Consider the following 17,430-nt stretch of genomic DNA (forward strand, 5'->3'; position numbering starts at 1 on the left):
GCTGACAGGCTTAGTAAACAAAGAAACAATCGAAAAAACTCCTGTCTCGGTAAACAGAACTACTATCATTTAGTTGAAAGGAACACTACTGACTGGAAGGGAGATGAAAAATCCTAAGTAAGTATGAAACAAGTCAGAACGCCACCACCACACAGCAGGAATCACACCTGAGCAGGAGGCTAAGACCGCCCCGAGTCTCCGATCAGGGGGACGGAAGCAGAGTCGGGGTCCCCCAGCCCACCCGCCCAGCCACTCACCGGACTCAACACCTTCCACCCTCAAACATGGTGCCGGCCGGCCCGAGAGCACCCCAGCTGCCTGTCAGAAACTCGCGGCTCCGGGCCACTGCCCGGGGGTCCTGAACCGGGGCCGTGCCGTCTCCACAGAGAAAGCCTCATCTTGCCCTTCCTCCTCACTCCTTCGGGACAGACACTGAGCACTAGGCACGGGCCAGCTCCATGCTAGGTCCCTCGGACCCCAGGGAGAGGGCGGCCAATCCCGGGCCCGCCTGAAACCTACCTCCCTGAGTGTATGGCTTCCACGCCCGCCCGCCCGAGACCCACGAAGGCGGGCTACCTCTTCAGAGGCCACCGCTTCAGCACATCGTACGGTTGCTACCTCCCTCAGTTCCCCAAACAGGATTCCTCGTTGTGCGAGAAGGGCCTAGATCCCTGGCTGGAAGGTCCCTCGATACTGCCGCTCAGAGAAGCACGGCTTGGGGGCACGACGTGTGTGGCCGCCCCTCGTCGTCAGGGATTGCTGGCAAGTCGCTACCGAGACGAGAGGGAAGCTGCTTCCCGAGGTCTGCTTCAGAAAGGCAAGACCCCGCAAGCATGCCGGGCCACCGGGTCTGTCGCCACAGTGCTGCGGAACGAGAATCCGGCTGACCCTGCCTGCACTGCCCTGGGGTCCTGACCGCGACCCCGATCAGGGCTTCGGTTCTACGAGCCGAGGCCAAGGGAGACGTTGTGGAGATTTCTTTAAAAAGCTTTAAAAAAAAGCAACACCGAAGTCACAGTGGCGTTCCCGGTGAACCTTCTGCTTCAGAAAAGCCAGTCCTCCCACGATGCCCGAGGGGAAAATCTGGAATGTCCCCGTGCTCTTTTGGGGAAGTCTAACTCAGAGCGGCAGCGATGAGCACGACGACCCGGGCTGACCCCCGCCTCGTCCGTGCCCCCCACGCAGACACCAGCAGGACAAGAACCCAGCGGCGCGCTCAGTAACCTGGCGGAGGGAGGACAGGACATGGCGTTCGCCGCCAGACCCGGCCCCGTCCTGCCGCTCAGGGAACCCCACGCAGCACCCACGGTGGTCCCGAGATAACTCACCTGCAGGGCGTGCACGGAGCCGGGCTCCCCGTCGCCGCGCTGAGGGGGGCTGTGGGTGGCGCTGGCCCGCTCCCCCCGAGCCCCCCAGGGCGCACCACTCGGGACTCCGAACGGAGCGTACCTGAAGCGCCGTACGAAGACGAGGACGGCGTTCTCCTCGAGAAGCTCTTGACGGCCAGGCTCTGGCCTCGCTGTTTTCGCCGCCAGGCTGTCCGACATTTGGAGTCGATGCTCTGTTTGATTCGATACCAGTCAGACTCCGTGATCCCAAATTTATAGAAAAGGTGACCTGAAAGCACACACCCCGTGTTAAAGGACGGCGAGACGAAGGCCACTCCTCACGTCCCGGCCGTGTGCGAGCCACATGAACACGGGACAGCGACACGTGGCCAGGGGCTGAGAGCCTCACCGGCAGGGACCCGCGACGTCACACATTCACGCGTTGACCGGTCCACGAGGCGGCCGGCTGGGTGCCAGGCCCCACGGGCCCCCAGGACGCCCGCGCTCAACCACGTCCACTCACACTCCACACACGGCACTCAGGGGCCTGAAGGTCGAGGTTAAAACCGAAGCCCACGACGCCCTGGAGCCGCGTCCACAAGCACCAGCTCCCCTCCGCCTGTGCCTCCGGGCCTGTGGCCGTCCCCCTTCTCCCCAGTCTCGGCTCAGACTCGACCTCAGCGGCCCTGCCCGGAACCAGCCCGTTGGACCCCGAGTCCCTCCCACCCGCACCCTGTCCGGCTGACACCTAGAGGACGGACACAGTTACTGTGTGTGCTGTGCCAAGAGCCCAGACCGCCCGGGCACACGGCAGATGCCCCGGCCCTGGTGGACTAAACGCGGTCACGATCCACCTGAAGACACTCTTCCGTCGCCGCCCGAGTCCGAGGCCGACTTCTGTGACTCGCTGTGCCCTCCCTCTGCGCCCGGTCAGGAGGAAAACGCCCCGCGGGCACATCAGTCTTTATCCCCGAGAGCCCGCAGCCCCGCTCCCCGAGGCACATGCGGCCTTGCCCTGGTTCCTCTGGGCCCGGCGGGGCATCTTACTGACGCCCACACTCGTCAACCACTTACACCACAGAGCGCTCTCAGAATGTGACTGAACGGCACTGGAGTCCTCCCTCCCCCACAAGGAAATGGGGGATCAGGCGGGCCACTGAGGCGCAGGGGGCCGACAGAGACCCTCACTGGACCCTTGGCCTCTTCTCTGCCGAGACAACAGGAAGTCAGTCACCACCGTGGGAACCACAAGAAACGCTCTTCGACTGGATGACCTCCACTCGAGCGGCTCGCAGAACTTCGCCGACTCACAGGAAAACACGTGGATGAAAGTCAAAACTTTCATAATAAAAAGACGGAGCTGAAAAACTTCCTGTTTTGACTGCTAGGAAGGCCGCGTTTACACTGTCCGCGGAGAGCGTGACGGCCGCCTCATCCCTAAGACCTCCTCCTGCCGAGACCACCGGCCAGACAATCACAACAAAGGGAGTGCTCGTTTTCCTAAATTCACAGAAGTATCAAGTTTCTTTTCTCTCGGAAAGATGCGTCTTGACTTCACGAGCATGTGCTTAAGACCTCTGACTCTAAATACGACAACCAAAATTTCTGTCCTCTAGATGAAAAGGCCTTGGGTTGAGGAGACACAGGATTTACAGGATCAGAAAGGAAAATAATCCAAGGAACTTCCAGCTGCATTTTGCAAGCCTCGAGCACAGAAGGAAATACACAAATGAGGCCCAACTCCTTGCTTGCTGATTTCCAGGTCACCTCTAAAATAGCCACAAATCATCGATCAATATTTACTGAGTGGCTGCCACATGCCCCACGATGGCTTTAAGTTCAAGGGATTGACTCGGAACATTCTGGGCTGGTTACCAACTCTGGTGTCACGGCAGAGCCGAGGACAGGGGTGCCGAGAGAGGGGAAACGGCAACCCAGCGCCATCAGAACACCCTTCCCGGGACGCGCTTCAGTAAGAGGACCTAAATAAACCCCACCCTCCTGTCCCCACACCGGCACAGGCAGGGAGAAGCCTCCCGAATGCTGCTAGGAACTAATGACGTTGCCTGAAATTTTAAATACTTGGTAACAGAAATGAACGTTTACGACACATATGAATGTGTGACGTTAACATTTAAGTTCCACTTTGTAAAAACCAATTTACCAGTTCAAAGCCTGGCTTACACCCTTTGAAGAAAAAACATACGTCTGTATAGTTACACAGCAGTCGTTTTTAAATTCTCCGGAAACCTCGCTGCATATTCCTGCCAACAGCACGTCCGGCAGCACCCATCCCGCGGCCGCCAGGAACGCCGTCGGGTCAGCAGCGCAGCCAGCTCCCCGCGGAGAGCACCGGGCGCAGGGGGAAGGTGCGCCCCAAGGTGCCCGCCCACATGCAGGCTTCGGCTCTGCCGTCAGGGGGCTCGCGGAGGTGTCGGGGTGCAGCCTCAGACCGCTCTGGGCTGCCTGGAAATGCAGCTTTCTCCGACTTTCCCGAAAGCGCACCTGTCTTTTCGGACAGCATGGAGCATCGCAGCTTAACGAACGAACGGTGGAAGAGACATCTTATGATGAGTGACAAAGAGGTTACTTTGAGAGGCGCCTGGGTGCGTCAGGTGGTTAAGTGTCGACTCCTGGTTTCGGCTCAGGTCATGATCTCACAGTTTGTGACACCGAGCCCCACGCTGGGCTCTGTGCTGACAGTTTGGAACCTGCTTGGGATTCTCTCTCACCCTCTCTCTGACCCTCCCTAGTGGGGGCTTTCTCTCTCTCTCTCCCCACACCCCCATAAATAAACACCTTTCACATGTGATGGTCACAAGAAAAATGCACAAAATTAGACAGTCAACACGCTACCTTCGAGGCCTGTAGAACTGTTGGGAGTGAGAAGCTAACATCCAGGCCTCCCAGCACCCAGCCGGGTGGAGGAGAAGTGGCCACATAACCCCCAGGAGCACCTCCCTGCCCTACACAGCACGCAAGGCCCCACCCACGGACACACAGGAGACCTCGGACAAAAGTGAGCAGCGACCCTGTGCAGGAGACGCGGCCACCTCCAGGCAGCTTCCGGTGCCTTCCCCAGCACATGGGGTCCCCAGGCAGCTGTGGGGGTTCATCTCCTCCGGAAGGCAAGCCTCTTGTCCCCTCACCATCTTGGGGGAGAGTGCTCAGCAGGCAAACCCTCTCAGCTGCCCCCCAAAATTACGGTCCCTCTGAGCCTGCTTCTGCTGCTTCCCCGGCAAGCTGTCTGCTCACCCCCTCCCTCCCAAAGAGCTGAAGCTCCGTCACCATTAAGTGCCTTCCCACATCCCGGAACGCCCATCCTGACACTGGTGGTTCAAATCATAAAACCGCACTCCAGCTCTCCAACAATGAGCCCCACAGAGGGCTGAGACGCACTGTGGGAAAAAGAAACAGAGCTGGCGATCTCACGTCCTCGGTGGGTGGCATGGGGCTCATCAGCCACAGAGGAATGAAAACCACTATCACTGCTCACGTAACCTCAAGTTCAAGGGGAAAGAACAGAAGACTGCGTGCCAGAAATTTATTTCTTAGAATTGGTCTTCACTTGACAGCGACTGACCTAGAAAAACAACAGAAATCTTTAGCCCCCGAGTGAGGAGGACAGGTCACCGCACCTCCCCACAGACTGTGTGTTGTCCAGTGTCCAGGCCGCAGAGCCAGGCGAGCCCTGCTCCCCAGGCAGTGATGGCCCCGACTGAGGAGAAGCAGGAAAGGGAGGCTGAGGGCCTCCCCAAGGCCCTGTGTCCGGGCGACCTGTGAGCCAGGGCCCCGACTGTTCACCTTCTCACCTGTGCTCACCAAACCTGCCCCCCTCTGCACTCCCTCTGGCGCCTCGGCGTTACCAAACACACGTGCTGGGCACCCCCACAGAAGCCACGTGAGACACCGCGTTCGAGTATCAAGCTCCGGAGAACCCGAGCCCTGTGCCCCGTGAAGTGTCCTCCGAAATCCACGTCCTTCCCAGAACCTCAGAACGTGACCTCCCTCGGAAAGAAGGCCGGCACAGGTGTGCTGGGATCCCACGGGACTGGTGTCCTGACAAGGAGAGGAGAGGAGTGCGTCCACGGGGAGGACACGAGCAGTGACAGGAGCCGTGCTGTCCCACGCTGCCAGCCGGCTCCAGAATCGCAGGCTTCCGGCCTCCGGGGCGGAGAGAAGGGGGACTCCCTGCTGCTCTGAGCCCCCAGCGCGCGGCGCTCTGTGACTCTGTGACACCGCCCTGGGACGCCCCGAGCGCACCAGGGGAGCGCACCTCAGCTCACGCAGGTGGGCGCCAACCAGCTTCTGCGTCACGGCTGCGCGGTCACGAAACACCACCCTCTACTGGCGCAGCTGCTGGGACGGACCCGGGGGCCGCCATCCCCTGTGAACACAGGGCTCTGGCGTGTGCCAAGTGGAGTTCAGACCACCTCCCGAGGGCTCGGGGGCCCCACGGGACCTCACCTCCACACCAGCAGGCTTCGCGATACCTTCAGAGGTCTGCGACTGCCCACCCGACGGGTGCTTTCGTCGCGTTTCTAGCAACTCACGCGGGCGAGCAACTTGCTCCACCATACAGTCCAGGAGAGGCTCGGTGATTCACTGGGATGAACCGTAAGAACGAAAGCCGTATTTGCAAATCGAGGGAGAGAAGGCAACGGCTGGCGTTCTTAGCTGAGAGCCCCGCCCAAAAACGTTCCAGACGTTTACAGCTATAGTAACGTGCTGCTTGTACACACGGCACACGACCTATACGGCTAGCTTACCCGAGTCTGAGGGAGCCCTCCAATTCGTGGGCTGCACCCTGAAAAGCGTGTATTTCTCAGGGAGTATTTTAGGCACCGCTTCCCTCCCGAAAACGCACATTCCCTCGTTAGAAAAGCGGTTCTCAGACACACGGCCTATGGATGTTTCAGAATTCCTTTTCCCCAGAGAAAGTAAAGGGAGAAAACTACTTCTGTTGACAAACAAAAAGGGGAAATTTAGATAAGAATCCTCCCCGTGATGACTGCACTTGGCAGCAGCAGCTGTCGCATTCTGGAAGCTGTGAGCGAGGCTCCCGGGTCTGCAGGAAGCTGAAAACAGAGGCGGGCGCGACAAAGCCACCGAGCCACTCTCGCCACTCGGCCCTCAGCAGTCCGATCCACTGCTTCACCTGTTGTGTTCTGGTTCTTGTGCAACAATTTGAACCGGCCCAAAGTTAGAAAAAATCAACAACTACTTTTAACACCTCAAAATCACATCTAAAGGTTCCCACTGAGAGGGCCCCTCACCCGGTGAACAGCTTCTCACAGGAAGTCCAGGACGGGCTGCGGGGAGACGACAACAACAGGGGCCTAGTGTGTGTAGATGGTGCCCCTGCCCCCTTGCGGGCTGCTGTCCGAGTACGCGTGACGGCGCACATGGGACTGGCTCAAAGCCATGCGGTCAACCCTCCGGAGTCCTAACTCAAACCCAGCCCGCCTGTGCCCCTTCAGCCCAGGACTGTGCCCTGGCCACTAGGGGCCGAGGGGAAAGCCCAGGCTTCGCGATGGGAGGAGCCGGCAGGCAGGTGGGTGTGCAATGGGACTAGGCACCCCGCCCTCCCACCCAGCCACTCCTCGAGCTCTGCCCAGGCCCCCGACACCCCGCTTCCACCCTCACCTGCTCCAGGCATGTGTGACGGAGCCGGGCTCTCACAAGGGCCACATCCCGCCTGCCCGCCCACAGCAAAGGTGCAGCCCGCCCCAGGGTCTGTAGGGCTCCAGGCCCCGAGCCCGCGCCCCTCTTGCTCCTCTGGCTGGGAAGCTGAGAACGCAGGCTGCACGTGGTGGATGGGGCCACAAGCTCAGAGCCACGGTTAGATGGCTAGTTCCAGCCTAGTTCCAGGCGACTCCTCGCCTGCTCTCTCAACAGGCCCCGTCGGAGGGAGGGAGTCGGCGAGGGCAGGCCCCACGGCTCCAGGAAGGCTCCCTGTGGACGGTCTCTCACAACTGAGCGCAGGGGACTGTTTTCCTTTTGAAAAGCCACTCCTTCATTCTCCGCAAATCACATGTGAAAAAACAGCAAACACATGTAGTCGGGGTCAGGGACCCCTCCCACTTCACGGACACCCGCAGGCCGCCCCGGCCTAAGAAAGAAACAGGCCAAGTGTGGCTGCTCGCACAAAGCAGCTGTCTGTGGCGGCGCTCCGCCGGCCCCCGGACAGCCTGGCACCCCAGAACTCTTCCTCGGGCCCCCACAGGAACACGTGGGTGGGCCGGTCTCCCGCTGAAACACTCACAGGCCCCCACCACCTGGCTTGGAAGCAAATACAACCACTGTGCTGGCAACTCAGAAGTTTCTGACGGTCAATCGGTCCTCTGCTGCAGAGAAATCGGGCGATCTGACCTCCTGGGTCTCGGTTCAGCCAAGCCTTGCTCGTGTCTCCAGAATTCCTGGAGTCTGTCTGCCCCCCTCTGCTTCTACTGCTGCAACCTGGGCCGTACCCCCGTGTGAGTCTCTCAACACAGCCCCGCTACGACACCGCCCTTCTTCAGTCTCCCTGAAGGTCACCCTGCTAGGCCCCCCCCCCCCGCAGAGCAGTTTCACAACCCGCACTACCGCGTGTCTCCGCGGTACCGGGCACCACAGGCACGGATGCCAGGTGCGGATGCAGGCACATTTCCATCCCCCAGGAGCTCACAAAGAGAGGCGTCTGGAGCTGTGCTACCTTCTGGGAGAGGGCTTGGCTCGCCCGGCTGGCATGGGTGCATGTGGTACCACAGCTGGTGAGTGCAGGGGACGCCCCAACCTCCCAGGGGACGTGCCCTGAACCTGCGAGGCCGGGGGAAACGGACAGCTCCCGTGCTGAGCCCCTACCGCGCGGCAGATGCCAGCATCTCGCGCCTCCTGATGCCCCAGGAAGACAGCTCGGTTTCCCGGATGGTGGAGGGCTCATGGGAGAGCCCAGCTCCCACACACAGGAACAGAACCAGCCTGTCTGGCTGATGCAGCACGAACCCCCCCACACACACAGTCTCCCTGGGCACCAGCACACTGGCCCCACCGCCACGTGCTTCTGCTCTGGGCCCCACCACCCCCCCAGCTTCCCCACCACCTCCAGGAAACCTTCTCCAAACCTCTGCCTAATAACCTGTACGTCACGGCCTGCACACAGGGCGCCCGTACTCCTTGGACTGATGCTCCAAGGCGCGTCTCCAAATGAGAGGCAACCACCCTCCAGCCTCCAGTCCTAGGAGCCCTGTCGACTCCCCATAGGAAGAGCAGCCCCCCAACCGGAGGCCACTGTGCCCACACAGCCCTGGGCCCGGTCCAGGCCACAGACGGAGCCTCTCCATCAGGGCTCCCCTTCCAAGCCCCTGACACACTGTCAGGGCCGTGGCCATTTACAAACACCTGACGGCCCGCAGAGCCACTGGGAATCGGGGACCACGGCTCCCTCACCTTCACAAACCCGCCACACAGGGCACTATGGGTCACGGGGTCACACACCACCCCACGGCGGCCTGTCGACATGCCAGCACGAGTCCTCAGGCTGCACACACACCACGTGCCCAGAGACCAGAGTGGCGCAGGCACACCGGAGGGTCCCAGCTGGCATCACGCTCCAGACCGGGGGCTGGCGGACGGCGGCAGCCCACCGCCTGCTGTTGAAAAATACCATTTTGTTGGAACACAGCCGGGCCTACTTGTTTTGTCAGTGGCCACTTCCAGGGTGGAGCGGTTCCAAGAGACCCCTCGGCCCACAGAGCCTGGCCCTCAGGAAAAGTCCGCCGCCGACCGTGAACCACTCTCGCCCCACCTCGGGGGCTGACATGGGCTGGTTACATGAACGGCCTCTCCGAAGAGTACCAGGGAGGGTTCTCAGGACACCCTAGCGGGTCAGACAGGAGAGGCAGAAAGTGGAGGGCCAACAAATGGGGACACCATGGCGACGAGCCACTGTAGTGTAAGAGGGACCTGGGTTCTGTTTCTTAGCGACTGCCAGGAAGATCTACAATCAGGAGAAAATGCTCAGTTTTAATCTAAAGTATAAGAGAAGTGGTAAAAACATACATGCTATTCTTATAACAACTACGGAAAAAGTCTCTCTGTTTCTCTCTGTCCCCAACAGAAGGCTCATGGATCGACGTCAGAGAGTTTCCTGTGACAAAAACGACTCCTTCCTGGTGGGACAGCGCCCTTCCCTGGTCTGAGATAGTGAGTTCCAGGTAACCCACTCACTTCCCGCCCTTTGCTAGATGAGACTTAAACCTCACATTCAAGCACAGTGGCCCTCCAGAACCTGGGTCTCACACGCGGCTACCCAGCCTTTCTGTTAGAAGTCTCGTGTCTCGTGTCTTTCCGCTTCATTTTGTGTCTACATCATAAGCCACGTCAATGCGTCCCAGAGTCGGACGGGCCCTGTGGATCGGACGAACCCAGGGGTGAGAGGCAAGCGGGTGCTGCCGATAAGGATATGGGCCACCCGCAGGGCCACTTGCACCCCCTAAATTTCACCAATGGTACACAGGGATCACTGACTTGAGCACGGGGCCCTCTTCAAAGAGGAGGCACACCACACAGGCCGTGAGGATATCAGGACCAGCACCATGAGCTCCGCCGGCTACGGTCGGGAGGTCAGCCCATCAATAGCCCTCTTGGAAAGGAAGGAGGGAGACAGCACCCTGCTCACGCCAGGGGGAGGCCAGGGAAAGGCCGCGGTCAGCAGAGGATGGGGAAGGCTCTGGCTCTGCTCCTCTCCAGGCCTCGGAACGGCCTGAGGACCAGTGAAGCCAGGGTCTGAAAGGCCCGTGCGCCCCCGGTCCTTCCCACGGGCAGGCACCGGCGATGTTCACTAAAGGAGACGCTCCATCCGGAAAGTTCCTCTCCCGGCTCTGCGACTAGTGCCGAGGCCAGCATCCTCTCGAGCCAACAGTGTGGGTCCAGACTCGGCCCCGAGATGCTACCTTATACGACCCGCCCTCAGCCAGACCCTTCCCGTGACCAGGCACCAGCGGAGGTGAGCAGAGACAAAGGCCACACTTACACCGGATCCCGTAGATGGTGAGGGGGTCGAGCTGCTTCTTGCCATGCTTGCCCTGGCCCGAGAGGTTGGACACGGCCTGCACCTCCCGGTGGAAGAGGTAGTCCAGCAGCGTCAGCGCCATCTTCTCAGCGGTGCGGCAGTTGGTGCTGATGTGGAGCATGTCGGACGGGATGATGGCACAGCGCACCCGCATCTCCGGGTTGTTCTCGTCGCCCAGCCAGGTGCCGTTGGGGTAGTCCTCTGGGAGAGACAGGACACAGTCTCACGTAAGCTCACGAGTCCAAAGCACCCCGTGCTCAACTCAAACGCACTCGAGAAGGATCCTCCCTGGGGGCTGTTGGCGAACTGCTCTCCCAACTTCCAGAGCACGGCCAAGAGCCCCGGGGGCGACCCCCCAAGGTCACAAAGGAGAGGTGTGGACACCTACAGCTGACCAGAAACCAGTGCATCGTTTCCAAAAGAGCCGCCGCGGTTTCCTGCGATCCATCTCGGAGACAAGATATAACACTGCGACCCGTAAACACCCCAATGCCTTCCAGTTGGGCTTCCCTGGGGCCAGGCTGGCCCCACAACCTCAGTGAAAAGCACACAGAATGCAGAGCGCCGTGCACCGTCACCCGGTCTGCAGCCGGGGAGACGGGGCTGCCCACAGCCCTCGCGAGTCTGGTGGCAGAAGGCCCCGCAGCGCCGGCCGAGGTGCCGCCCAGACCCGACACCTGGGTCTCAATGTCCGGAAGCGGGGACACCAAACGAGCTCTAGCCTCCAACCGATTCCCTCCACAACTGCCGCAGGGGAGCTTCACCAGCGACTTCTAAACACCGTGCTTGTTTTCGGCCTGCTGGCACCCGGAAGGACAGCAAGCAAGAGTGGTCCCGAGAGTGTTAGTGTCAGGGGTCGGGAGGGGGGCTCCCTCGGGTTCCAGCAGCAGGACAGCCACCTGGAGCCCACCAGTCTCTGGGGCGACAAGAACCCACGCACAGCCCTGGAAGTGCTCTGAGAAGAAAGAAGCCGTGTGGAAGCCAGGCACATCCCATGTGAGAAAACGGATCTGCTGCCCTGCACCGCGGGGGAGGCAGCCGGCCAGCTCAGGGGGACAAGGGGCTCCAGGGCTGAGCAGACCGGCCCGTACTCTCCTCACTGAGGAGCCCTTCCCTGAGGGCTCAGGGCTCCCCCGTCCTGTTCTGTGGACCTCCCCCACCCCACCCCTCTCCCTTCCCACCTTTGACCTCCCAGCAGTGAAGCTGGAAGTCTATCACTGGAGAGCACCTTCCCCTGACCTCCTATTCAGAGCACTGTGACCTTTTTCCTCTCCTTGTGGAAACTTCGTTCCCTGCCACACGTGCTTTCCTTAACCCTGAAAACTGCGCCATTCGTGATCTTAAAATCTCAAAAGTACCATTTTATGTAACGAAAAGCCCCGAGTCTCCCTTGACTGCAGGAGCAGGGCACACAGGAGGGACGGGGTCTGGTGCCTGGGGAGCTGCAGGTCTCTGGGACCCGGGTAGTCAAGGGGCCGCGTGCGCTGCTGACACCTGACCTCTGACTCCAGCAGACCCGAAACCCCTGACCAGGTCTGGAGAGAGGCACTGCTCCACATGGTGTCAAACGCTCTGGATTCGTTAGTTCTTCCAGGTCTCCCCACACCCAGGCTGGCTACCCCAGCGAGCCGCCCAGTCTTCTCTCTGGCCACCTCGCCCTCGAGAGAGCTCTGCGAGGAAGGGCTCCAGGACCAGCAGACGATGGAGCTCCCGGCCTCTCGTGCAAGCAACTCGTCTGTGCCTCTGCAAACTGAAAATCGTTACCAGCCCCAGACTTGGGCTTTCTCAAGGGTGACGTGACATGCAAACGCCCAGAGCTCAGCGTTCACGTGGGGGAAGGCCGGCCACCGCGATGACAGGGAGACAGGCCCACGGCTCGGGGAGAGGGAAGGGGGCGGGCAGTGGGGTGGCTAGCGCCCCTCCCGTCCGGAAGGGGAAACCTCACCCCGGCGGTGTGCCAGATGCAGATCAGATCCAGCTCCCCCTGGACCCGGGGAGGACAACGGTGGGGCAGAGACCAGGCTCTCGGCCAGGCTGGCTTCCGAGCCAGACCCTTAGCAAGGGGCGCTGGCTTTGCTCAGGCACAGATTCCTTCCAGTCGTTGCAGGAGAGACCTAGACTGCGTGTGAAAGGGCGCCCTGACTGTCAAACTTCAACTCAAAGGAGCCTCAACCTTTGGCAGAAGGAAGCTCCGCTTATGATCACAACTGCCGGGAAACCTGACGGCTTTCCAGACCAGCTCTTCTGATGCTGACACGGAAGCTAGCCGAGGTGTGGGAGAGAGCCCCTGCATCAACAGGCCACCGTGGGACGGCAGGGGCGTTGACAGGGAGAGCCACAACCTCCCTCTGGGAGCCTGGGACAGAAGAGGGACACCAGCTTTCTGACAAGCGGGCCGTAAGTCACGTCGCAGCCATGGTTATCGCTGCTTCAACATTTCTCACGAGCTTTATCTTGAAATGTCCCAATGTTTACATTCCGACCTCCCCGAAACAGAAAACGTCCCCATGAAGGGCAACCAGCCGGGCCCTGCTTTGCCAAAAGCCTGGAGCAGAGCAAGTAGAGAGCCCGTCTGTGACCCATGCCTCCACCCTGCCCCTTTCCAGGAGCCTCTCCCAGCCGAGCTCCTGAACCCGGAGGTGTGCACCAGGACCAGGCGAGGCTCAGCAACCCTGTCGAGATGCCCACGTCACCACCGGGGGCCGAGCGGCGGCCGGAGCACCACTTAGGGCGGCTGAGGCGAGGCTCCTGGCTTTAGTGAAGGGCAGAAAACAAATCACCCATCTTGGCCGCTGGAACTGAGAATAAGCGATGAGTAGCCAGCGTCATCTCTCAGAGACACCAGTGGTTTACGAGTGAGGGAGCAGAGCCGCGGGCACATGCTCAGTAGATGCACGTTTGTGAGCACCACTCAGCTACTACCACGCTCGGCCCGCATACAGAAAGACAGGCTGGCACGTGATCTACACACAGATGGACGGGACTCGCGGGGCGGTCTCGAGGTCGTATCCGAGATGCCACGAAGGCTCGAACGTCTAGGGTATTTACATCTAAAAATCCCTACTGGGCAACTCCACGCCTGGCACGGGGTCTAATGGTCAGTATCGAAACCCCCAGTGAGCCCAGTTGCGATCACACCACGGAGTAGAAGGACTTCCCTCCACCTGCAGCAGTCAGGTCAAAACACAAAGCAAGTAGGGGAAGGAGGGAGGGAGAACAGAGATGGGGGAGTGACCCTATGTTGCTGAGAACTGACAGGGGACACTGGGGAGTGGACGGGATGACAGAAGGACTCCTTTGGCCACTGATGAGGTTACTCGCCAGCTCAAGAACACGTCTCAGTACAGGAACTACCGTGTTGAAACCTTTCGGGGCACCTGGGTGGCTCAGTCAGTTTAGCGTCGAACTTGCTTCCGGCTCAGGTCACACCTCACGGTTTGTGAGTTCAAGCCTGATATCGAGCCATGCGCTGACAGCGCAGAGCCTACTTGGGATCCTCTCTCTCCCCCTCTCTCTGTTCCTTCCTGGCTCCTACGGGCTTGCGCGCTGCTCTCTCTCTCTCTCAAAATAAGCTTAAAACAAAGAAACCTTCCACGCTGCAAGCCCTTGCTGCTGACTTAACTGTGAATACCGTCAAACCCAAGGTGACTGACGTCTAATGACATCTTTGTTGGACCTCAATGTTTGAACAGGAGGACCCCTGTGAGCCCACAGGGAAGGGTGGCAGCATCCTGAGCCATGAGGGGCACAGAGCCACGCCGCACCTGCCTCCCCGACCACCACAGACACCCCCCGTGGGCTGGCACAAGCAACGCTGCCCAAGATTGCTGCAGCCTTTCTCGGGAACGGGTAACGTGACTGTGCTGAGCAAGCACCCCACGTTTACGTAATGTTGTCAGAGCAACGTAAACGCTGGACAAGGGCTCAGGGCTGTCTTCCCAACAGTCACCCACATCTCGTCGGGCTGATACCAAGACCGCGTGCCTGGGACGCGCAGGACGTGACTCAGTCAAGGACGAGCAGCTCAGGTCTCTGCAAATACCCCCTGAACCGCAGCACTCACTCCGGCCCTGAGAACCAGCTTCCTTCCAGGCTGCCCTGCACACCCAGCCCGCCCCTCGGTCCCCACCTCAGGGAAGTGTCTTCCTCCACCAGAGCCGTGCCATCTATGCCGTGAGGCCTCCCACCGGCGCCACGGCCCCACGAATCAGAAGCCCCTTAGCACGGGGCCTCCGACACCTGCCCGCCTGTGCCAAGAGCACCTCACCTCGTCCAAACCCTGTACTCTGGCCCTGGCGCTGAAACAGCGTCATGCAAAAGACCATTCTTCCAAACGGCACCCAACTGGACAGCCTCGTGGTACCAGAACAACAAAGAAAAACATCAACAAACCGACACTGTGACAAACGTGTAAATCAAGTATTTTCAAAAAGATTCCAACTCTCCGAAGGCAAGACGTGATGCTAAATGACAGAACAAAGTTACACATCAAAGCTAAGCCTCATTTTTTTCACGTCGGACAGGATTAATCGTAAGACTAATTCATCAGCAACGAGTCTGTCCTCAGCAACTGGCCTCTGCTAAGAGCGCCACAGAAGAGAACACTGAAGGGCAAGTCCTCAGCCGAGGACACCAACGCCACCAGGAGAATCGCGATGCTGGGACAACGGCCAGGGTGGACGCGGGGGGCGGGCGGTCTCCTCACAGGAAGTTGGCTTCCGTTCTAGCAAGGGCTCCCCACTCCTTACTGACACCTATCAGCAAAAACACCTGTCCTCCGTGCCAAGCACATGGGCTTCTGGAAATGCTACCAGAATACTCTGGAGGATGACAGATGTCAGTTTAAATTCCTCTAGAAAACAGTTTTGAAGGTCCTCAAAAAATGAAAAAGAGAACTGCCCTCCGACCCAGCAATGGCACGACTAGGCATTTATCCAAGGGATACAGCTGTGCTGATTCGAACGGGCACATGCACCCCAGTGTTTACGGCAGTGCTATCGACAACAGCCAAAGTATGGAAAGAGCCCAAGTGTCCATCGGCAGATGAATGGGTAAAGAAGATGCGCTTTACATATACGATGGAGTATTACCTGGCAATCGAAAAGAAGGAAATCTTGCCATTTGCAACTCTGTGGACGGAACTGGAGGGTATCATGCTAAGTGAAATTAGTCAAAGACAAACATCATAGGACTTCATTCATATGAGAACTTTAAGAGACAAAACAGATGAACATAAGGGAAGGCAAGCAAAAACAATATAAGAACAGGGAGGGGGACAACCCATAAGATACTTAAATACAGAGAAGAAACAGAAGGTTGCTGGAGAGGCTGTGGGAGGGGGGATGGGCTAAATGGGTGAGGGGCATTAAGGACTTGGGAGAAGCACTGGGTGTTACACATAGGGGATGAATCACTGGAATCTACTGCCGAAATCACTGTTGCACCACATGCTGACCGACCTGGATATAAATTTAAAAAGTAATTAAAAAAATAAAAAAACCACAAAAAAGTTAAAGATACGTACCAAGAATATTATTAAGCTTTAGCATTCAAAAAAAATCCTACATTATTATTTCAAGAAATGATGCTCCCCCCCCAAAAGTAAATTACTCTAAAAAATTACCCCCCACCCTCCTATCACTCCTGAAAATAACAGTTTAAATTTCCTGCATAACACAGGAAATTATCCAGAAACTTTATTCCAATCAAAAGTCTCAAAAATTCTTAGAAGGCATTTTACGACCTATTTACAAACTATTCACCCCTAACTTCACCAGGCACTCTGTGCGTCCCAGGCATGTGGTCTCTAGAGCAAGAAGTCAAGCCCAGTGGACAAGAACTACAGCCCAAGTCACACTGCCCAACACAGAAATGACAAATCACTGCCACGGAAGCAGGGGACCCACCCCAGTGGGAGAAAGGACCCCCGGGCTCCACCGTCACCATCTGTGGTCGTCGGGGCGTTGAGCAGCACCTCCAGGACCCCCGGCAAGAAGAGAGGACACCGGAGACGCTCGGGCCCCCCGCCTCCACAGGGTCATACCGGCCGACCAGCTGGTTTAGTTTCGCGCCCTCTTGGAAACACTCAGCCCTAACCCACTTCCAATGCGGGAGCGAGAACCCGGTCTGGACTCCAGCTTCTCGCCAGGACAATGAATCAGGTCCTTCAAGTGGAAAACAAGATGAAACGTCCTTTCACATAAATATCTGAGAAATTTACCTTTTAACGAACCATAGAGGACTTAGTTTACGAAAACAGCTTGGTCAGTTTGGGCATCGGAAACAATAGAAAGGTTCTGCTGGCTTTATTTAAAAACTAGCAGATTATGAGAAAAAGAAACTTGCCTTCTATTCCAATCATTTAAATTCTCAATGCAATTAGCTGGCACTTCTGCAAAGTCTAACGTAATGAAAAACTGAGCAGTAACTTGAATTTTCTTGCCATTAAAACACTTGAGTACAAATATTTGTTCTGAGGTCTACCTGAGCCCCAGGAAGGCGAACAGAAGAAAGCACCAAGCCGCGAGCGGCCACCACATTCTCACGACAGTACAGGTTCAACGGAGAGAAAAGGGCCACCTGGCGTCATGCTCCCTCTCAATACTTGCTGGCACACGTGTGCACAGACGCGCCCGACCACCACGCGCACTCCCCTCCAGTGACGGCAGCGAGCCTTGCCAAACTCACTGTGTGCCCAGGGCCCAGGCCTGAACACGCTCTCTCCCCGGATGGCACCGACCCAGCACTCACGCGAGCCGGGACTTCACGCGGCCAACTGCAGCTCGGGCGCTCTCTGCTCAGGGCGTTGCTGCCAACATCTGTGTGTGACCGCAAAGTGGCAGGGGCGGGGAAAGTGGTTACCAGCCACTCCAAACGCCGTCTCGCTCCAACCAACCCTAACTCACCACCTCACCTGTTTCCAAAGACAACGTGGCTCTGCCCGTCCTGCCTGCCAGCCACGAAAAACATCTCAGTCATGGAGTCCCGTGTGTCTGCAGCACCATGGAGAGAAGGGCAAGGGAGCGGGTGCCCGCCTCCTGTGAACGTGCT

The 17,430-nt window shown here is 58.5% G+C and overlaps 1 protein-coding gene across 13 annotated transcripts in view; it reads right to left on the reverse strand.

Annotated features, from left to right (window-relative positions):
* Positions 1-17,430, reverse strand: part of BANP (BTG3 associated nuclear protein) — a 249,276-nt gene that overhangs the window by 172,252 nt on the left and 59,594 nt on the right. For all 13 annotated transcript variants that reach the window (XM_053210470.1, XM_053210463.1, XM_053210472.1 and 10 more), the window contains 2 exons: positions 10,342-10,581; positions 1,450-1,617 (listed from right to left, as the gene is read on the reverse strand). In XM_053210470.1, coding sequence (XP_053066445.1) covers positions 1,450-1,617; positions 10,342-10,581 — 408 coding nt within the window. The remainder of the gene's footprint in view (positions 1-1,449; positions 1,618-10,341; positions 10,582-17,430) is intronic.

The sequence above is a fragment of the Acinonyx jubatus genome, chromosome E2 (assembly GCF_027475565.1).
Source record: "Acinonyx jubatus isolate Ajub_Pintada_27869175 chromosome E2, VMU_Ajub_asm_v1.0, whole genome shotgun sequence".
Classification (NCBI taxonomy): domain Eukaryota; kingdom Metazoa; phylum Chordata; class Mammalia; order Carnivora; family Felidae; genus Acinonyx; species Acinonyx jubatus.